We start from the raw sequence: 15,139 nt of genomic DNA, 5'->3' as shown, positions 1-15,139 counted from the left end.
CACACACACACATACACACACAGAAACACACACTCTTCCTCTCTCTACTGCCAAATAAAATAAAGTAGAAGTGACTTCAGAGAATAGGTTATAAAAGGCACTGTGGCTTCCTGCTTGCCCTCTTTCTCTTGGATCACTCGCTTTGGGGGAAGCCAGCTGTCATATGAAGACACTCAGGCAGCCCTATGGACAGGGCCACGTGGTAAGAAATTGGGGCTTCCTGTCAACAACCACACGAGTGCGCCATCTTGGAAGCAGATCCTCCGGCCCCAGTCACTACAGCCTCTTTGAGACACTGAGCCCCCAATTACTCAGCTAAGTCACTCCCTGATTCCTGACATTCGGAAACTGTGAGAAATAATAGATGTTTATTGTTTTAAGTCTCTAAATTTAGAGTAATTTGCTATTTAGCAATAGATAACCAGAACACTATGTTTAACATAACTACTGTGATTCTTTTCAAAGAATTCTAGAAATCCCTCTTTTTTTAAACCCACTTCTTCTTTTGAGTAGGATAACTTGCCTCAAAATTAGTGACTCAAAGGATTGCAAATAGGTGTGAAAGCAGGTAATCAATCATCTCCATTGTTTTCTGAACTCATGATAAATCAAGTGACTGATAACAATCATAATGAAATACCTTAATGTTGTTGAGATTGACTTCTTGCAGGCTGGGATCATTGGCTTTCATCTGCTGCAGACTTGCTTCCACATTGGTGGGATTGGGTGGTTCCTCAAATATAGGCTTGACCTTTTCGCCTTTGACCACATCTGAGACAAGTTTTAATTTTTAAAAGAAAATTTAAGGGCTCTCCTGTCAAAATTGTTCCCCAAAATGACCTTCCTTTCATATGCTCTGATTCCAACAATACTCTAATATCAATGACAGCAAGCTTATTCTCAACTAAGCAAGCATGGGAATGGTATGGCTCTGAGTTACAGTTTCAAAGGTTGATGCTTTTCAACCACAATAAGAATAAGTCTCAGTGGCTGACACTGCATGGAGTCAAAAGTGCAGAAGAACCTACAACAAACTCAAACCCAAAAACGAACATCCCTCGTCACTTATTGCTGCTCCATATAGACGCCTTTCAGACTATAATAATCAAATCCCAGGATCTGAGATGCAAAAAAGAAATGCTGAATCTCTTCATTTCCCACACCTTAATACTTCTCTGGCTTTCTTGCCATACCCCATCCTCCTCTGAACTGCACTGTGGAGTATTAGTTTTCAGGAAGGTATGGGAAGAGAAAGGAATGGAAAAGAAAAATGGAAGAATTCCCAAAAGCATTTAACAGAAAATGTTTGCAATACATATAACATACAAAGGGTTAACATTTCAATATACACAAAGCTCCTACAAACCAAAAGACAACCCAATTAAAAACAAACAAGTAATATGATCAGAAGAATTTCTGTCACCCAACTAAAAAGTATAAAAAAACCCTTAAATTCTAAAATAAAAAAATGAGATGCCATTTGATTAACAAATATATATATATATGTATACTTAAAAGACAATATCATATATCATATATATATATGATATATATATATATATATATGTATATATGACAACATTCAGGGTTGTCAATAATGTGGAGGAAAAGGCATCCTCATATATTGTTAGAGGAAATGTAAGCTGGTACATAGTTTTTGGGAGAGTAAAAAAAAGTTAGTGAAAAGTGAAATACTTAGGTATAAACCTGACAAAATCTGTATAAGATTGGTATAAGGAAAACTCTTCTGAAACAAACAAACAAACAAAAAAACACAAATAACTAAATGGAGAGATATTCCATGTTCAAGGACAGGAAGAATTGATATTGTTAAGATGTCAGTACATCCCAACTTGACCTATAGCTTCAGTAAAATCCCAATCAAAATCCCAACAAGTTATTTTGTCGATATCAACAAACTAAGTCTAAAGTTTATATGGAGAAGCAAAATACCCAGAACAGCCAACACAATATTGCAAGAGAAGAACAAAGTTGGAGGACTGACACTACACGACCTCAATGCATTTGTGAAAGAATATGCAAAGAATCAATGGAACAGAGTATAGCCCCCAAATAGACCCACATATACAGTCAACTGACAAAACAGCAAAGACAATACAATGGAGAAAAGATGGTCTTTTCAGCAAATGAAAAAACTGGAACATCCACATGTAAACTGAAACAACTGGACATCCACATGCAAAAAAAAAAAAATGAATGCTGACAGAACTTACACTTTTACAAAAATTAACTCAAAATGGATCACAGACCTAAATGTAAAATGCAAAACTATAAAACTCCTAGAAGATACCATAGGATAAAACCTAGATGACCTGGGTTTGGAGATGAATTTTTAGATATAACACCAAAGGCATGATGCATGAAAGAAAGAATTGATAGGATGGGTTTCATTAAAATTAAAACTTTCTACTCTGAAGGAGATACTGTCAAGAGAATCAGGAGATGAACCACAGACTAGAGAAAATGTTTGCAAACGACAAATCTGATAAAGGACTGTTATCCAAAATATACAAAGGACTCTTAAAACTCAACAACAAGAAAGCAACCTAATTAAAAAATGGGCCAAAGACCTTAACAGACAGACACCTTGTCAAAGATGATATACAAATGGCAAATAAACATATGAAAAGATGTTCCACATCATATATTTTTAGGGAAATACAAATTAAAACTACAAGATACCACTACACACCTATTATTAGAACGGTAAAAATCTGGAACAATGACAAAACCAAATACTGACAAGGATGTGGAGCAACAGCAATTCTCATTCTTTGCTGGTGGGAATGCAAAATGGCACAGCCACTTTAGAAGACAGTTCCATGGTTTCTTATAAAACTAAATATACTCTTACCACATGATTCAATAATCATGCTCCTTGATATTTATCCAAATATCAAAACTTATGTCTACACAAAAACCTGCACACAGATGTTTATAGCAGCTTTATTCATAATTGCTAAAACCTGGAAGCAACCATAATGTCCTCTAGTAGATGAATGGATAAGTAAACTGTGGTACACCAGGTAATGGAATATTATTCAGCAGTGAAAAGAAGTGAGCTATTAAGCTATGAAATGACATGGAGGAACCTTAGATGCATATTACTAAGGGAAAGAAGCCAATCTGAATAGGCTGCATACTGTATGATTCCAACTATATGACATTCTGGAAAAGGCAAAAATATAGAGACAGGGGGCCAGCCGAGTGGCTCAGTGGGTAAAGAGTTGGCTTAAGAGCGTGAGCTCTGAGCAACACGGCTGCCGGTTCAATACCCACATGGGTCAGTGATGCTGTGCCAGAGCTGAGCTGTCACTGAGCTGCCAACAGGTGGCAGGATGGCTCAGCTGGTGTAACAACAAGATTGCCTGTTTGATGGTGGGCTACGCCCACCCGCAACTAAGACTGAACTCGGCACCTTGAGCTGAGCTGCTGCCCGGATGGCTCAGTTGAAGTAGCATGTGCTCTTAACAACAAGGCTGCTGGTTTGACTCCCGCATGGGATGGTGGCTACGCCTACCAGCAACTAAGATTGAACACAGCACCTTGAGCTTAGAGGCCACGAGCTGCCAACGGGAAGCCAGATGGCAACTGGCGCCCTTCACAACTAAGATTGAAAGACAAAAACTTGGCTGGTTCCCCTCCCCCAATTCCCCAATAAAATCTTAAAAAAAAAATATGGAGACAATAAAAATATCAGTGGTTGACAGGGGTTAGAGGGGAGGAAAGATGAATAGGCAGAGCACAGAGGATTTTTAGGGCAGTGAAACAGTTTGTATGATACTATAATGGTGGATACATGTAATTATACGTACATTTGTCCAAACCCGTAGAATGTACAACACTGAGAGTGAACCCTAATATAAACTATGGACTTTGGGTAATAATGATATGCCAATGCAGGGTCATCAATTGTAACATATGTACCACTCTGGCACAGGATATTGATAATGGGGGAGGCTATGCATGTGAAAGGGCAGGGGGTATATGGGATATCCCTGTGACTCCCTTTCCATTTTACTGTGAACCTAAAACTGCGCTAAAAAAATAACATCTCAAAAAAAGTTAATGATATGCATGTGTATGTACAAAAGCCCATAAGGTTATGCACCAGACTTTTACTAGTAAACATGTCAGAATGTTACCCTTTGACATTGAACTTAAAAAGGATAAACATTTTTCATCTGTATGCATAAAAAATCAGAAAGAAAATAAAAGAAATATTGCTCATTGTCTGGGTAAATTACCCAGTATAAATCATGATTTATTAATATGCTGCTGAGACCAGAAAGCATTTCCCAAGTTTCCATCAAAGAGAATAAAATATGATTAAACTTAGAAAAGCTGTGATCTTCGGCGAGTTTTCACAGCACCTGGATCACATTGTACCAAAATTGTCTGATTATTGGTCCATCCCTACCACAGATAGATAAGTTCCTTTGGGCAGGGACCATCTTTGTATCTAAGTCTAGAACACTCCAACGCATAGTATGGTATTTAGTAGATGACTGATGCGTAAGTGAAAGAGTCCAGTGACCTGTACACATCCCCAATAAATGGTGACATAGAAGACAGTAGTCTGGGACTTTGTGGGCCAGCAATTCCATGCCAGTGTGTCTTTCATGCTCTTGGGGGAAGTGGGTATTCAAATTCTAACGACAAGCATCCATTATTGAGACAAAAAGACACTCGAATGGAGAAGAGAACTTATCTAAGATACTGTAGTTGATTAAAATATCTTAGGAACATGAAACTCTGTTTGCATTCTTTTCTGACTATGAAACCTTTTTATTAGCAATTTTATCTTTTGCCTGAGCAGAGCCACTAAGAGAGTGTGTTTTGGACAAAACAACTGATTGTTACTCATTACACCGCCTGACACAGCTCCCATTATCAGCTACTTTATTCTGGTTTGATTGCTCAGAGCCCAGTGATCCTTGGAGAACTGATAAAGCCACTTTCAAATCTTGCAGGACAGAAGTACAGACTCACTAGGAGGCCTGGTCAACAGGCCTCTCTCCTCCCAGTGACACCTGGAGGCTCCTAAGTCTCACAGACCACAGATTCCACATCAACTTACTTCTCACAGGCCCTTTGCCACCTTTAGTGTTGACTGTTTCTTCATCAAACTTTGGATTATTGAGCAAATTGTGCACTCCAAGGACAGCTGAAAGCAGAGAAAATCAGTGAATGAACATTAGTTTTGGGAAAGCATGTTGGGATGTCCACATTGTTAATTTGCCCCTTGAGGAACAATTTTTCATATCATAAAGATAAATCTCTAGACCCCCTTACCTTGTATGGTGTGGGGCACATGTATTGAATTAAATAAGCTTATAAAAACCCCTCCTTCCAAGACTACCAGCAATCTTCACAGGTCTTTCTACATCTATACACTTGGAATCATTTAGGATCTGAGGGACAATGGTCTAATAATGTCCCCAAATTACTGAAAACCTGCTGAGACCTCCTAATGAAGTAGATTCAACGCTTCAGTGCTCTCATCTGTAAAATGTGAGGGTAGGACTGAATCTAAGGATATTTTAAGATCTAACATTATATAGATGACAACATGTATTCTTTCCAGAGGCTAAGAGCAGAAAGATCATGGGCCTCTTTCTATGTAAGCCTCACCAAAAGGAGTTGTCCTTTCCCTGTCTAGAGCCTCCCAGGGTAGGAAATAAAAGACCAAGATGTCAGCAACAAAAAAGGTCCCATAAGCATGCTGAGATTTTGAGTCTCCTGTATTACACGGAGCTTGCACCAGGAGGCAGCATAGTATGCGAGAAACAGCACTGGGGGGGAACATGAACACTGGCAGGCTGAAGCTGCCAGTGCCCACCCAGCTTTCCCTTTGCTAACGAAATTACAGGTGAGAAATTACAGGTGGCTACCTGGTGAAGGATCCCAGAATAGATAATCTGTCAACAGGCGGCAGAGGCACACCTCTGAGCTCCTCAGCAGCTGTACCGTAATCTCCGCATTAGGAGGAGGAAGCAGGCCAGCACACCAGCAGATGGGACAAATATTTAGGGCAGGCAAGTCCAGGGTTTAAGAGAGGTTTAAGAGAGGCACTCAGGAGCAGTCAGCCAGAGTTCGAATCCTGACTCCGTCATGTACTACCTGTGTCACCTGAGAAGTTACTAACAGCCTCTGAGCCTCAGTTTCCCTACCTGTAAAATAGGGATAATGATGATCTATTACAAAGATTAAATGACTTCGTATGTGTCAAGCACTGTTCTAAGTGCTTTACAGATTCTTGTTAAAGAAATAAGAATTTGTCCTTGTGTTTCTGAAGTTGTCTAGGGAGAAGATGCCCTATTTGATAAAGACAGGCCACTGGGACCATCCAACGAACATGCCTTGCTTGGCCCCACACTCACTCAGTAACTTCTGAGTAATCTGGCTCCCATCGCCGAGTTTTCATTTTTGTTTTATCTGTTTCCTATGAATCTAGATAGTGGGTCAGTCCCCAACACCTGGCCCCAAGCTGTGTACAAAAATCTATATTTATTCAAACGGTCATGTCTGGCTGACGATCTTAACTGGGGCTTATGTTTGGGGTAGGGCTTATATTATGAGCACTCTGAAAATCATGCTAGGGCTAATTTTCCAGTTAGGTCTTATATTTAGGGTAACACGGTAGACTCTGGGTGACCATACTGACTCAGTAGGCCATACTGAGATATGGCCACTCTGGGAGGTGCTGTCTTGGAGGGCAACTGCTGCACTTGATGAACTGTCTTTCTGCTCTTGGTCTTCCACAGTAACATGGGCAGGGTTTTGATACTCTTTCTTTTCTAAACCTTAAGGGCTGGCAGCCCATTCACTCATGGAGCTGCTCTTAATCTTCCAGAGAGCGCCACTCCAGAGCAGATGCTGCCACCTACCCCCAGCCAGGTTCCTCCTGAGTGCTGAGGGAGCACCTGACAAGGGAAGGAGGCTGAGTAAAGATGACAACAGTTTTCTATTGGGATGATCTCCCTGATTGTATGGTATAAATTTCAGAATCTAGTATCTTCCAAATGTTGGGTGATTTTCTCTTCCTCCTGTCTTAGGCCTTTACTGGGAGTTCAAGTCCAGCCCTGCATTCTCCCTTTGGGCAATTCTAGCAGAGACCAGGAGGCAGCCCTTGGGAGGAGCCCTGCACAGCAACCACAGGGTTAAGAAGACTGGTCACTGTACAAAGCACCTTCTTAACTGGTGACGCAGGTACCTCAACTCCTGCAGTGACTTCCAAGAGGGGTTCAAATATGTGAACTTAATATTGACCACTGATATTATTACAGAGCAATTAAAATGTAGCTGAAATGGTTTGCATGCTATTGCATGAATAAGGTATAGCTGGTACTACTGGGAGGAAGGAGATTATAATAACATTTTTCTCCCCGTGGAATACAAACGTGATCATTCTTGCTAAAGCTGTGGATTGTTTTTTAAAGCATCTCTCTCCTGAAGGGACCTAATGACCCTAAAAATCCAAATTTCCATCCCATTCAGAAAAAAACCCATTCGTGCACCAATATGCTGGTATGTGAATGGAATCTTTCCGGAAGGATAGACATGAAACAGGAAGAGCTCAAGTAATCAGGGTGAGACACTTCCTTTTCATTACATATTTTTTTTGTACTATTTGGGCTGTTTCTCTCTGTGTGTATAACCAATTCAAATAATAATAAAAATAATTAATATAGTGTTGCTATTTTTAAGAAAACTAGAAAAAAATGAGATTGGGCTGAAGATGGATTCACCTTACTGGGTGAACGTAACAGAAAATTACTCCTGCTCCATAGTTAGGCTAATAGACCTTTTAGTGGGAGTGAAAGTGGAATGGTGACGGCGGGGAAGAACAAGAAGTTCATGGAGATTTTGTGAGGATAAAATACAGTAAAATGTCAAATGCGAAAGCTCCTGAGGAAGCGTTAGAGCTGCTATTTTATTAAGTTCTCAACACTCCTTCATCTTTATTCTTGTTAATTTCTCAAACTCCTGAGTTTTGTAGGATGGGTATTATTGTGGCATTTTGCAACTGAAGTACAGCAGAATGTTTGCACAGGGAGGCTGTCACCTGCATCAGTCTTACAGCTACATAACGGCTGAGGTCCACCTGGCATTACAGTAATAATCTGTAGGTAGGAAGAAGCTCCAAGGCTGTTGCCATGGGTGCCAGCCTGGAGGTCACAGAGCCAGACAGAAAAGCGTTCCAGAGCTGAGGACTAACCTGCAAGATCGTAGAGTTCAGTGTCAGAGGCGCTGGCCAAAGCTTCTTCCAGTTCCGGGTCAAGGGTCACTTTTTCTTCTTTACGAATTTCTATGGGCTTTTCTTTGGGGATAAAGACTCTCCCTTTAAATAAGAAAAAACAACAAAAACCGTTGTGTGCTGCTGCCTAATTGTAGGGTAAATGGACTGACGAGAGAATGCAGCTCTGGCCATGAAGAACTGAGTCATTGAGCCACTGCACATCCAGCTAGGATTCCTTAATGCTAGGATGATGCCAATATCAATAATTCACAATTAAAGGGAAGGAAGGTCAGAGGAGGAATCCTGCATTCTGCAACATGGAGATCTGAGGAGACTATAGTCCTTAAACACAGAGGCAAACGGTGGGCCCGTCCTCCCTCCCTCCCATCAATCAGCAGCACTGCCTTTAGACCTGGCGACAGGGGCTGTGTCATGAACCCCGCACTTTAGAGGGCCCAACTCTGGTCCCCTCTGGCTGCCCACTCACCCGCTCTCAACACACACGGCTTCTGCCCCACTGAGGGAAGAGTCATGTGACCAAAGGACATTTGCATCCAGAACAGAGGCTGCTGCTAGCCCACATCCCAGGTCCCTGAGACCCTGGACTGCTCTGCTTCCAGGGTCTGCATGAGTCCCTTCCCCATGCCCATCCTCCTGAAGGCAGGTCACACTTCTGGGGTGTGCACCCCCAGGCCAAGGGGAGGGTGTTTGTGGGTGAGTATGCACAGAACTTGGCTATGTAGGCTGGGGTATCGACCATGTATGCTTGAGGTCCCAGCAGTGTAGGACAGACACACATCCCTGTATGGAACTCTCGGAAGTCCAAGAGTACCGGCCTAGACATATTTGTAAAAGCACAGAACACATTTTGACAATTTGTTATCTTCAAAATATTTATAAACTATGGCACATTGGCTTCTACTTGTGTTCTTGCCTTGGACCCCGCAAAGATTCGGGTCAGATTCATCCAAATGGCCCCCGGGATTCCTGAGGGACAAACTGGTAATCGTCCAGCATTTTCTTCCCACCAATTGAGATTGTAGACCACTAGGATGCCATATCTAGGGTCACTTGACGAGGTAGTGACCTGGGGACGCATCCACCTCTCTAGAGCATACCAAAGTAAGCCCGATTTAAAGGAAAACATCAGGGCTGTCGTACTGAGAGTTGTGGAGGGCTGAGCAGCAGGGCACTCGGTGCTTCCCACACACGCATTCTCTGCCACCACCTCCTACTTCATCCTGTCAGTCAGATTCCATTTATTTTGGCCCCTAGTCCCTTCTGAATATGCCGATAGCAACACCCCCCACCCCAACTCCAACCCAAACCTCTGGCTAATGATCACATTGCTGGGAGGGTGGCACATTTCCTGCTCCGAATTTCCAACCAGGCTAGCACACCCACATGCCACACGGGCAGTGGCTCATAACACTCCAGGGCCACAACAGCAACACTCTACACCTACTCACACTCTTTCCAATTCTTTCCAGCTTTAACTCTTGGTCTCTATTTTTTGGAGCTGCTCTCCCTTCTTGGCAATATCTCTGAAACTGGTCTCCTCCATTTTGATCTTTGGAGTTCCCTAAAAACTCACCCCTCTATTGCTTTCCCTCTTTGCCAACTTGGGTAGAAGAGATAGCTGACTCTAGATTCAGCCAATTGAGACCCAAGATTTTTTTAGGTCTCCTTGGCTAGCCTGGTCTTCCCCACTCCCATGGGAAAGGAAAGGGTCAAACCCAAAGACAGTACCGCTCCCTCATGAAAACTCTCCAGGAGACGTCCCTGGTTACTGGGGCTGCATGCTTCCTGAGAATTTACCAGAGCTTCAAATGGTTGGATAAGGAAACAGGGGCCAGGCAGAGCTGGACACCCCAAAGAGGCACCACTGCTTGTGGTCATGCTGGGGTATTCTGGTCATAGGGTTTCCACCTTTGCCCATCATATAAGCTGCCACGTTTCCCAGAAAGAAGGAAAATACATTGTGAAACAAAATGGGAGAATGGCCAAAAGATAGAAAGAAAAAAAAGAAAAGACCAACCAATCAATAACATCTCAGACACTGGGGCTCATCCAAGACTTAATTTTCACAGTGCCTTCAGCCTGAAGCATTTTCTTTCTGGCTCAGACGATCTTGGGTCTAAAGTCAAAATGGAGTCAAAATAGGATTTCTGAATTCCTAATTCCTGGTACTATTTAGGATTACTGTAAATGCTAGGTGCACAGGTGGCCCACAGCTATCAGTACTCAGGACAACTGCTGCTTCACATCCATGTGGGGGTCCAACCAAACAAGAAGTCCTACGTGAATAAAGTTACAGTGGAGAGTTAATGTAGCCCAGGAACTGAGGGCCCAGGGCACGGGGCATTCAGACCTGAGGTTATGTGGCCCCTCTCCTGAGGCCTTCACAATAGCCTCCCACGGCTTCTGGATCATTTGTTGGTCTCTCCTGGGGCCCTGCTGACTCCTCACCCCATTCCTCTGCTCTGTTTCGAGACTTGCTCTCTGCTCATTTTGCTCAATCATGTTGTTTCTCAACTTTCTCCAAAGCTACACTGTGCAGCTGTATACCCCTTTTGTATCCACATTTATTGCTCTGACTGTTCCTGCACTCCTAACCCCCAAGGAACCATCTAGAGATGAACGTGGATCGAGAGGTAATTTACCAGAGCTGCTCCTAAGATCTCTACTTTTGAGAACAGAAGACAACAGCTTTCCTCTTATTTGTTCTGTCACTACCCTAATACTGGATGTTAATTGGGATTTTATTAAAGATTTGACATAATTTATTTTTTCTTTCACAATTAAACTAGTCCAATAGCGACTATGCTGCCATAGAAAGAGTTCCATATTTCTACAGTAATCCTTGGTTATTTGCCCAGTTTGTCACTGTTCAATTTTACTTTCTTAATAAAATGACATTATCAGTGGTGCATGAGCCATTGAATGGGCATGGTGGAAGGGAGAGCCCGGATGCTCTGTAAGAGAAGGGAGCGGTGCTCTGACTCATGCCAGCCGGGGGGCCGTGTTCCTCCTACTCCCCACAGCCCTGCTGCGGAAGCTCAGAGATGGCATTCGTTTGAGTCCATATTTATCAAGTGCCTCCCCCTGTGTCAGTTTCTGTGCCAGGATACAAGAGAGACACAGGTCCACTGTGGAGATCTCAATCTAATGTGAAAAACACACAAAATGCAGAGTAAGTAAACGAAAGGATGAACATGAACATTGTCACAGTGCCATGAAAGCGGTAAATGAGTGTCAGGACAGAAAGAAGGGGTCTATTTTAGACAGAGAGGTCAGGGAAAGCTGGGGCCCTGACATTTAAGCTGAGAGTTACAATGTAAAAAATGGGGATGTGGGTCAGAAGGAAGAGTCCACGAGAAGAGGACCCTGAGGTGGGGAAAGAACTCAACAGGCTTGGGGAACTGAGCACAGATCCTGGGGCTGAGGCTCAGCGAAGGAAGGAGAGGGGTAGTCAGAGAGGTGGGCGGGGCGAGCTCTCTTCGGACTGTGAGGACCACAGTAAGGATTTGGGGCCATAAGCAGGGAAATGACATGGTCTGATCTGTGCTTCAAAAAGCCTGTGGTTGCCATGAGGTTATCAACGATTCCGTTAGCACCTATGGGCCCAAGTCGCTGTATAGCTAAGGAACTGGACAGGCGATCAGTATCCACTTTCCTCCAGAGGGGTTCAGGGTTGGGAGCTAAGGAGGAGGGTTTTCCTTCGTAGTTCTGAGCCTGCTCCTGGCATGGAGTGAGATCAGAACTTGCTCCTCAGAGTCTTCCCAGGTCTGTCACAGTGTTTCTCTCACTAGACCACAAGCTGCCTGAGGGCAGGGCGGGGTCTCACTCACTGTGGGCCCAGTACCTGGCACATGGCTCTGCACAGAGGAAGTGCCTGGAAAATGCTGCATGAATGAATGATCGACTGCACTGGCCTCTAATGGTAGCATCTAAGGGAACAGAGCCAATGCCTTGACATGGAGTAGACTTCTGCAGCGGGTACAGTACTGGGCTAAGGGAAACACACTGAGGCTATGGGACCCTCTTTCAGGCACAACACTACTTCACACTTCCAAAACGTTTTCTTTGAGAGTTAAGATGTTTTTACAGAACTAATTTGAGTACCATCACACTTTAAGTATTCATTTAATTAGCCCCCATATTCTATCATGATTCTTCTTTTAAAATTAATAAATTGTATTTTTTGGAGCAGTTTTAGGCTCACAGAGGAAAGTACTGAGAGTTTGCATACACTCCTGGCCCCACACTGCCCCTCTAACAACATGCCATAACAGAGGGGTATTTATTACAATAGATGAACTTATACTGACATTATTACCCAAAGCCTATCGTTTACATTGGGGCGCGTTCTTGGTGGTGTACATTCTGTGGGTCTGGACAAATGTCTATACTGACACGTATCCATCAGCCATGATTGTTTTTAATACTGAGTCCAGGGCATGGGCTCATTTCCCCCTTCCAGGTCAGTTCCCTAGCTTGGCCCTCCATGAAAACACATCGGAGTACCTTTGTCCCAGGACATGGTCCTTACCTTTCTTTTCTCCAGTGAAGGGTACAACGTCTTCCCTGTCTTTCTGTTCCAAAGCCTCCTTCTCCAGGTACATGAGGAGGTGCTCGCGGTCAAATGGGCCAGTGGCCGCTTTTTGGGTCTGGTCTTTCTGTCGGAATCCAGCTGGCAGCAGCGCGCTCTGACAAAACAGAGGTGTGAGCAGGAAGGAAGGTGTCAGCCAACTGATGCTTTGTCGTCCCCCCCACCCTTCCCCCCGCTGAATATGGGGGAAGCATGGAGGAGAGTACCAGTGCACAGATGTGGGATGTGGGTGTGAGGTGAGGGCAGGAGTCCCTGGCATATCTGAGGCCCTACTTGGTCTAACATCTGGTGCTAAGAGGAGGGCTCCCAAGAGTGCAGGCAAAACATAGATGGCTGGCACAGCCTCTGGGTCTTCTGCAGCTGCCTTCTAGAATGTGATGACAAAGGGCCAGCCACCCTTCACAGCCTCATAGATTCCACTTAGGTTTGGCTAGGTCTGTACCCAAGGTGCTCCCAGGCAGGCATACGGAGACTCTAAAAAGGAGCCAATATGGCTACACTCTCGTATTTCTAATCCCTCTCCTGAGGAAACATCCAAGTAGGTAAGTAAATATTATGGTAGATGTTGATATCTGCTTAAGCTTAGAGATTCCTTCCTTAAGTTTAAAAAATAAATACAGGAAATTTGTATTTTTTAAAGTAAACACAATAGTCAAAGTATCTGGCATATCAGAATATCATATAAATAACTTTTAGTGGCATAATTATTTATAGTAAAATCATTATTTTTGATGCCTCTGATTCTAAGTTTAAGATAATACCAGCAGGGCTGAAGAAAATGCTTGCTAAATAAGCATTATAACAAGCTACTTAGCTTTTCAAGAGCTCATAAAATTATTAGAAGCTCCATTTAAACTTACTTGATATTATGGTTACAGTTATTCTAATCTTCCTATTGTGGGATCACCAAAAATTTCAAGTTATTTATACATTTTAAAGAAACGAGATATGAAAAAAGATCTGCCTTTGGGGTTAAAGGCCTGATTTAAATACCACCTCTGACATTTACTAGTATGGGATCTTAGGTCAATTACTTCTCCTAGTCTGTGCTTTAATTTATGAAATGGGGATAATACAATTTACCACAGGGGCATCTGTGCCCAGCAGAGTGTGTGATTCATAAAAGAAACTGGGTAAGATTTGTTCCCTTTCCCTCTTTCTTTTCTTTTTCCCAACGTCAGACTAGTCCTTCTTTAACCAACGGAAACTTTTGCCCCATTTACATTAAATTTGTTTTTAAGAAACATAGTTGCCATATCATATTATAGATGTGGCTATTGAGGTTCTGAAGAAATGTATAAAAGTGACTCAGAGCCAATTAGGGGAAGAACCCAGAATTTGCATTTGGAGCTAAGGGATTTATTTCTACACGATTGTGTAAGGATCACACCACGCCATTTATCCCATACTATCATTAACCACGCTGCCTCAGTTCCAGGTTACTAACCTCAGGATCTAGGTCATCAAGAACATTTTCCAAGTGTTTCAGTTCCTCTTCTGAGAGTTTGCCAAGAAGCTCATCTTCATCGATGTTCTTATATTTCTCCAACTCTTTTTGAAAAGGGAGTGCCATGGTTTCTTATACGCCTTTCTCATGGGCCATGAACATCTGAACAGGCCAGCTTCCTGAGCCTTCAGAATACTACTAACAAGAAAGGAACACTGTTATCACCTTTCTGTACACAGCACTTATTAACAGGAAACAGGGCTATGCTATCTGCCAATGGCGTCTCTCAGCTGAATGAATAGTTCAACCAAAAAGGTAATATTACCTTTATTTGCAGAGCAACCTGACCCCTTACAAAGTGTTTCCATATATATTATTTCACCTATTTAGATCTTTACAACAACTTGGGAAGGAAGCCTGGACAGATATTAATATCCCATTTTACAGATGAGGATTCTTGGGTGAAAGTGGCGAGGTGCCTGGCTCGAGGCCCCAGAGCTGGGCTGTGCCAGGCCTTCTGATTCCCAGGGTAGTAAGTGCCTTCCACCATACTACTCTGCCTCCTCCAGCTTTCCACAGAAACAGTGAAGAACAATGCGCCAATTGTAAGGCAGTTGTGAGAAGTACACTTGTGTCTTTTCAGAGAGAGAGTGACGTGAAGAATACAAAATGGGGTTCATTCAGGAAAGAGAGTTTGGAATGTCCATGTGAGAAAGCATTGTCCAGTAACTCCCCTGCCATTAAACTAAGCAAGACTGTAAAACCCTGGCTGCATGATCACTCCACTTTCCTTCTCTCTTTTCTTTTTTTTTTTTTT

The 15,139-nt window shown here is 42.9% G+C and overlaps 1 protein-coding gene across 1 annotated transcript in view; it reads right to left on the bottom strand.

Moving 5' to 3' along the window:
• Positions 1–14,520, bottom strand: part of TMOD2 (tropomodulin 2) — a 31,251-nt gene extending 16,731 nt beyond the window's left edge. The window contains exons 1-5 of the mRNA XM_019664955.1: positions 14,323–14,520; positions 12,816–12,972; positions 8,243–8,365; positions 5,102–5,188; positions 641–771 (exon numbers count right to left, since the gene is read on the bottom strand). Coding sequence (XP_019520500.1) covers positions 641–771; positions 5,102–5,188; positions 8,243–8,365; positions 12,816–12,972; positions 14,323–14,448 — 624 coding nt within the window. The 5' untranslated portion in view covers positions 14,449–14,520. The remainder of the gene's footprint in view (positions 1–640; positions 772–5,101; positions 5,189–8,242; positions 8,366–12,815; positions 12,973–14,322) is intronic.
• Positions 14,521–15,139: the final 619 nt, after the last annotated feature.

The sequence above is a fragment of the Hipposideros armiger genome, unplaced genomic scaffold, assembly GCF_001890085.2.
Source record: "Hipposideros armiger isolate ML-2016 unplaced genomic scaffold, ASM189008v1 scaffold_12, whole genome shotgun sequence".
NCBI classification, from domain to species: Eukaryota; Metazoa; Chordata; class Mammalia; order Chiroptera; family Hipposideridae; genus Hipposideros; species Hipposideros armiger.
The sequence above is the reverse complement of the archived record's forward strand: the minus strand, read 5'-3'. Positions and strand labels throughout refer to the sequence as shown.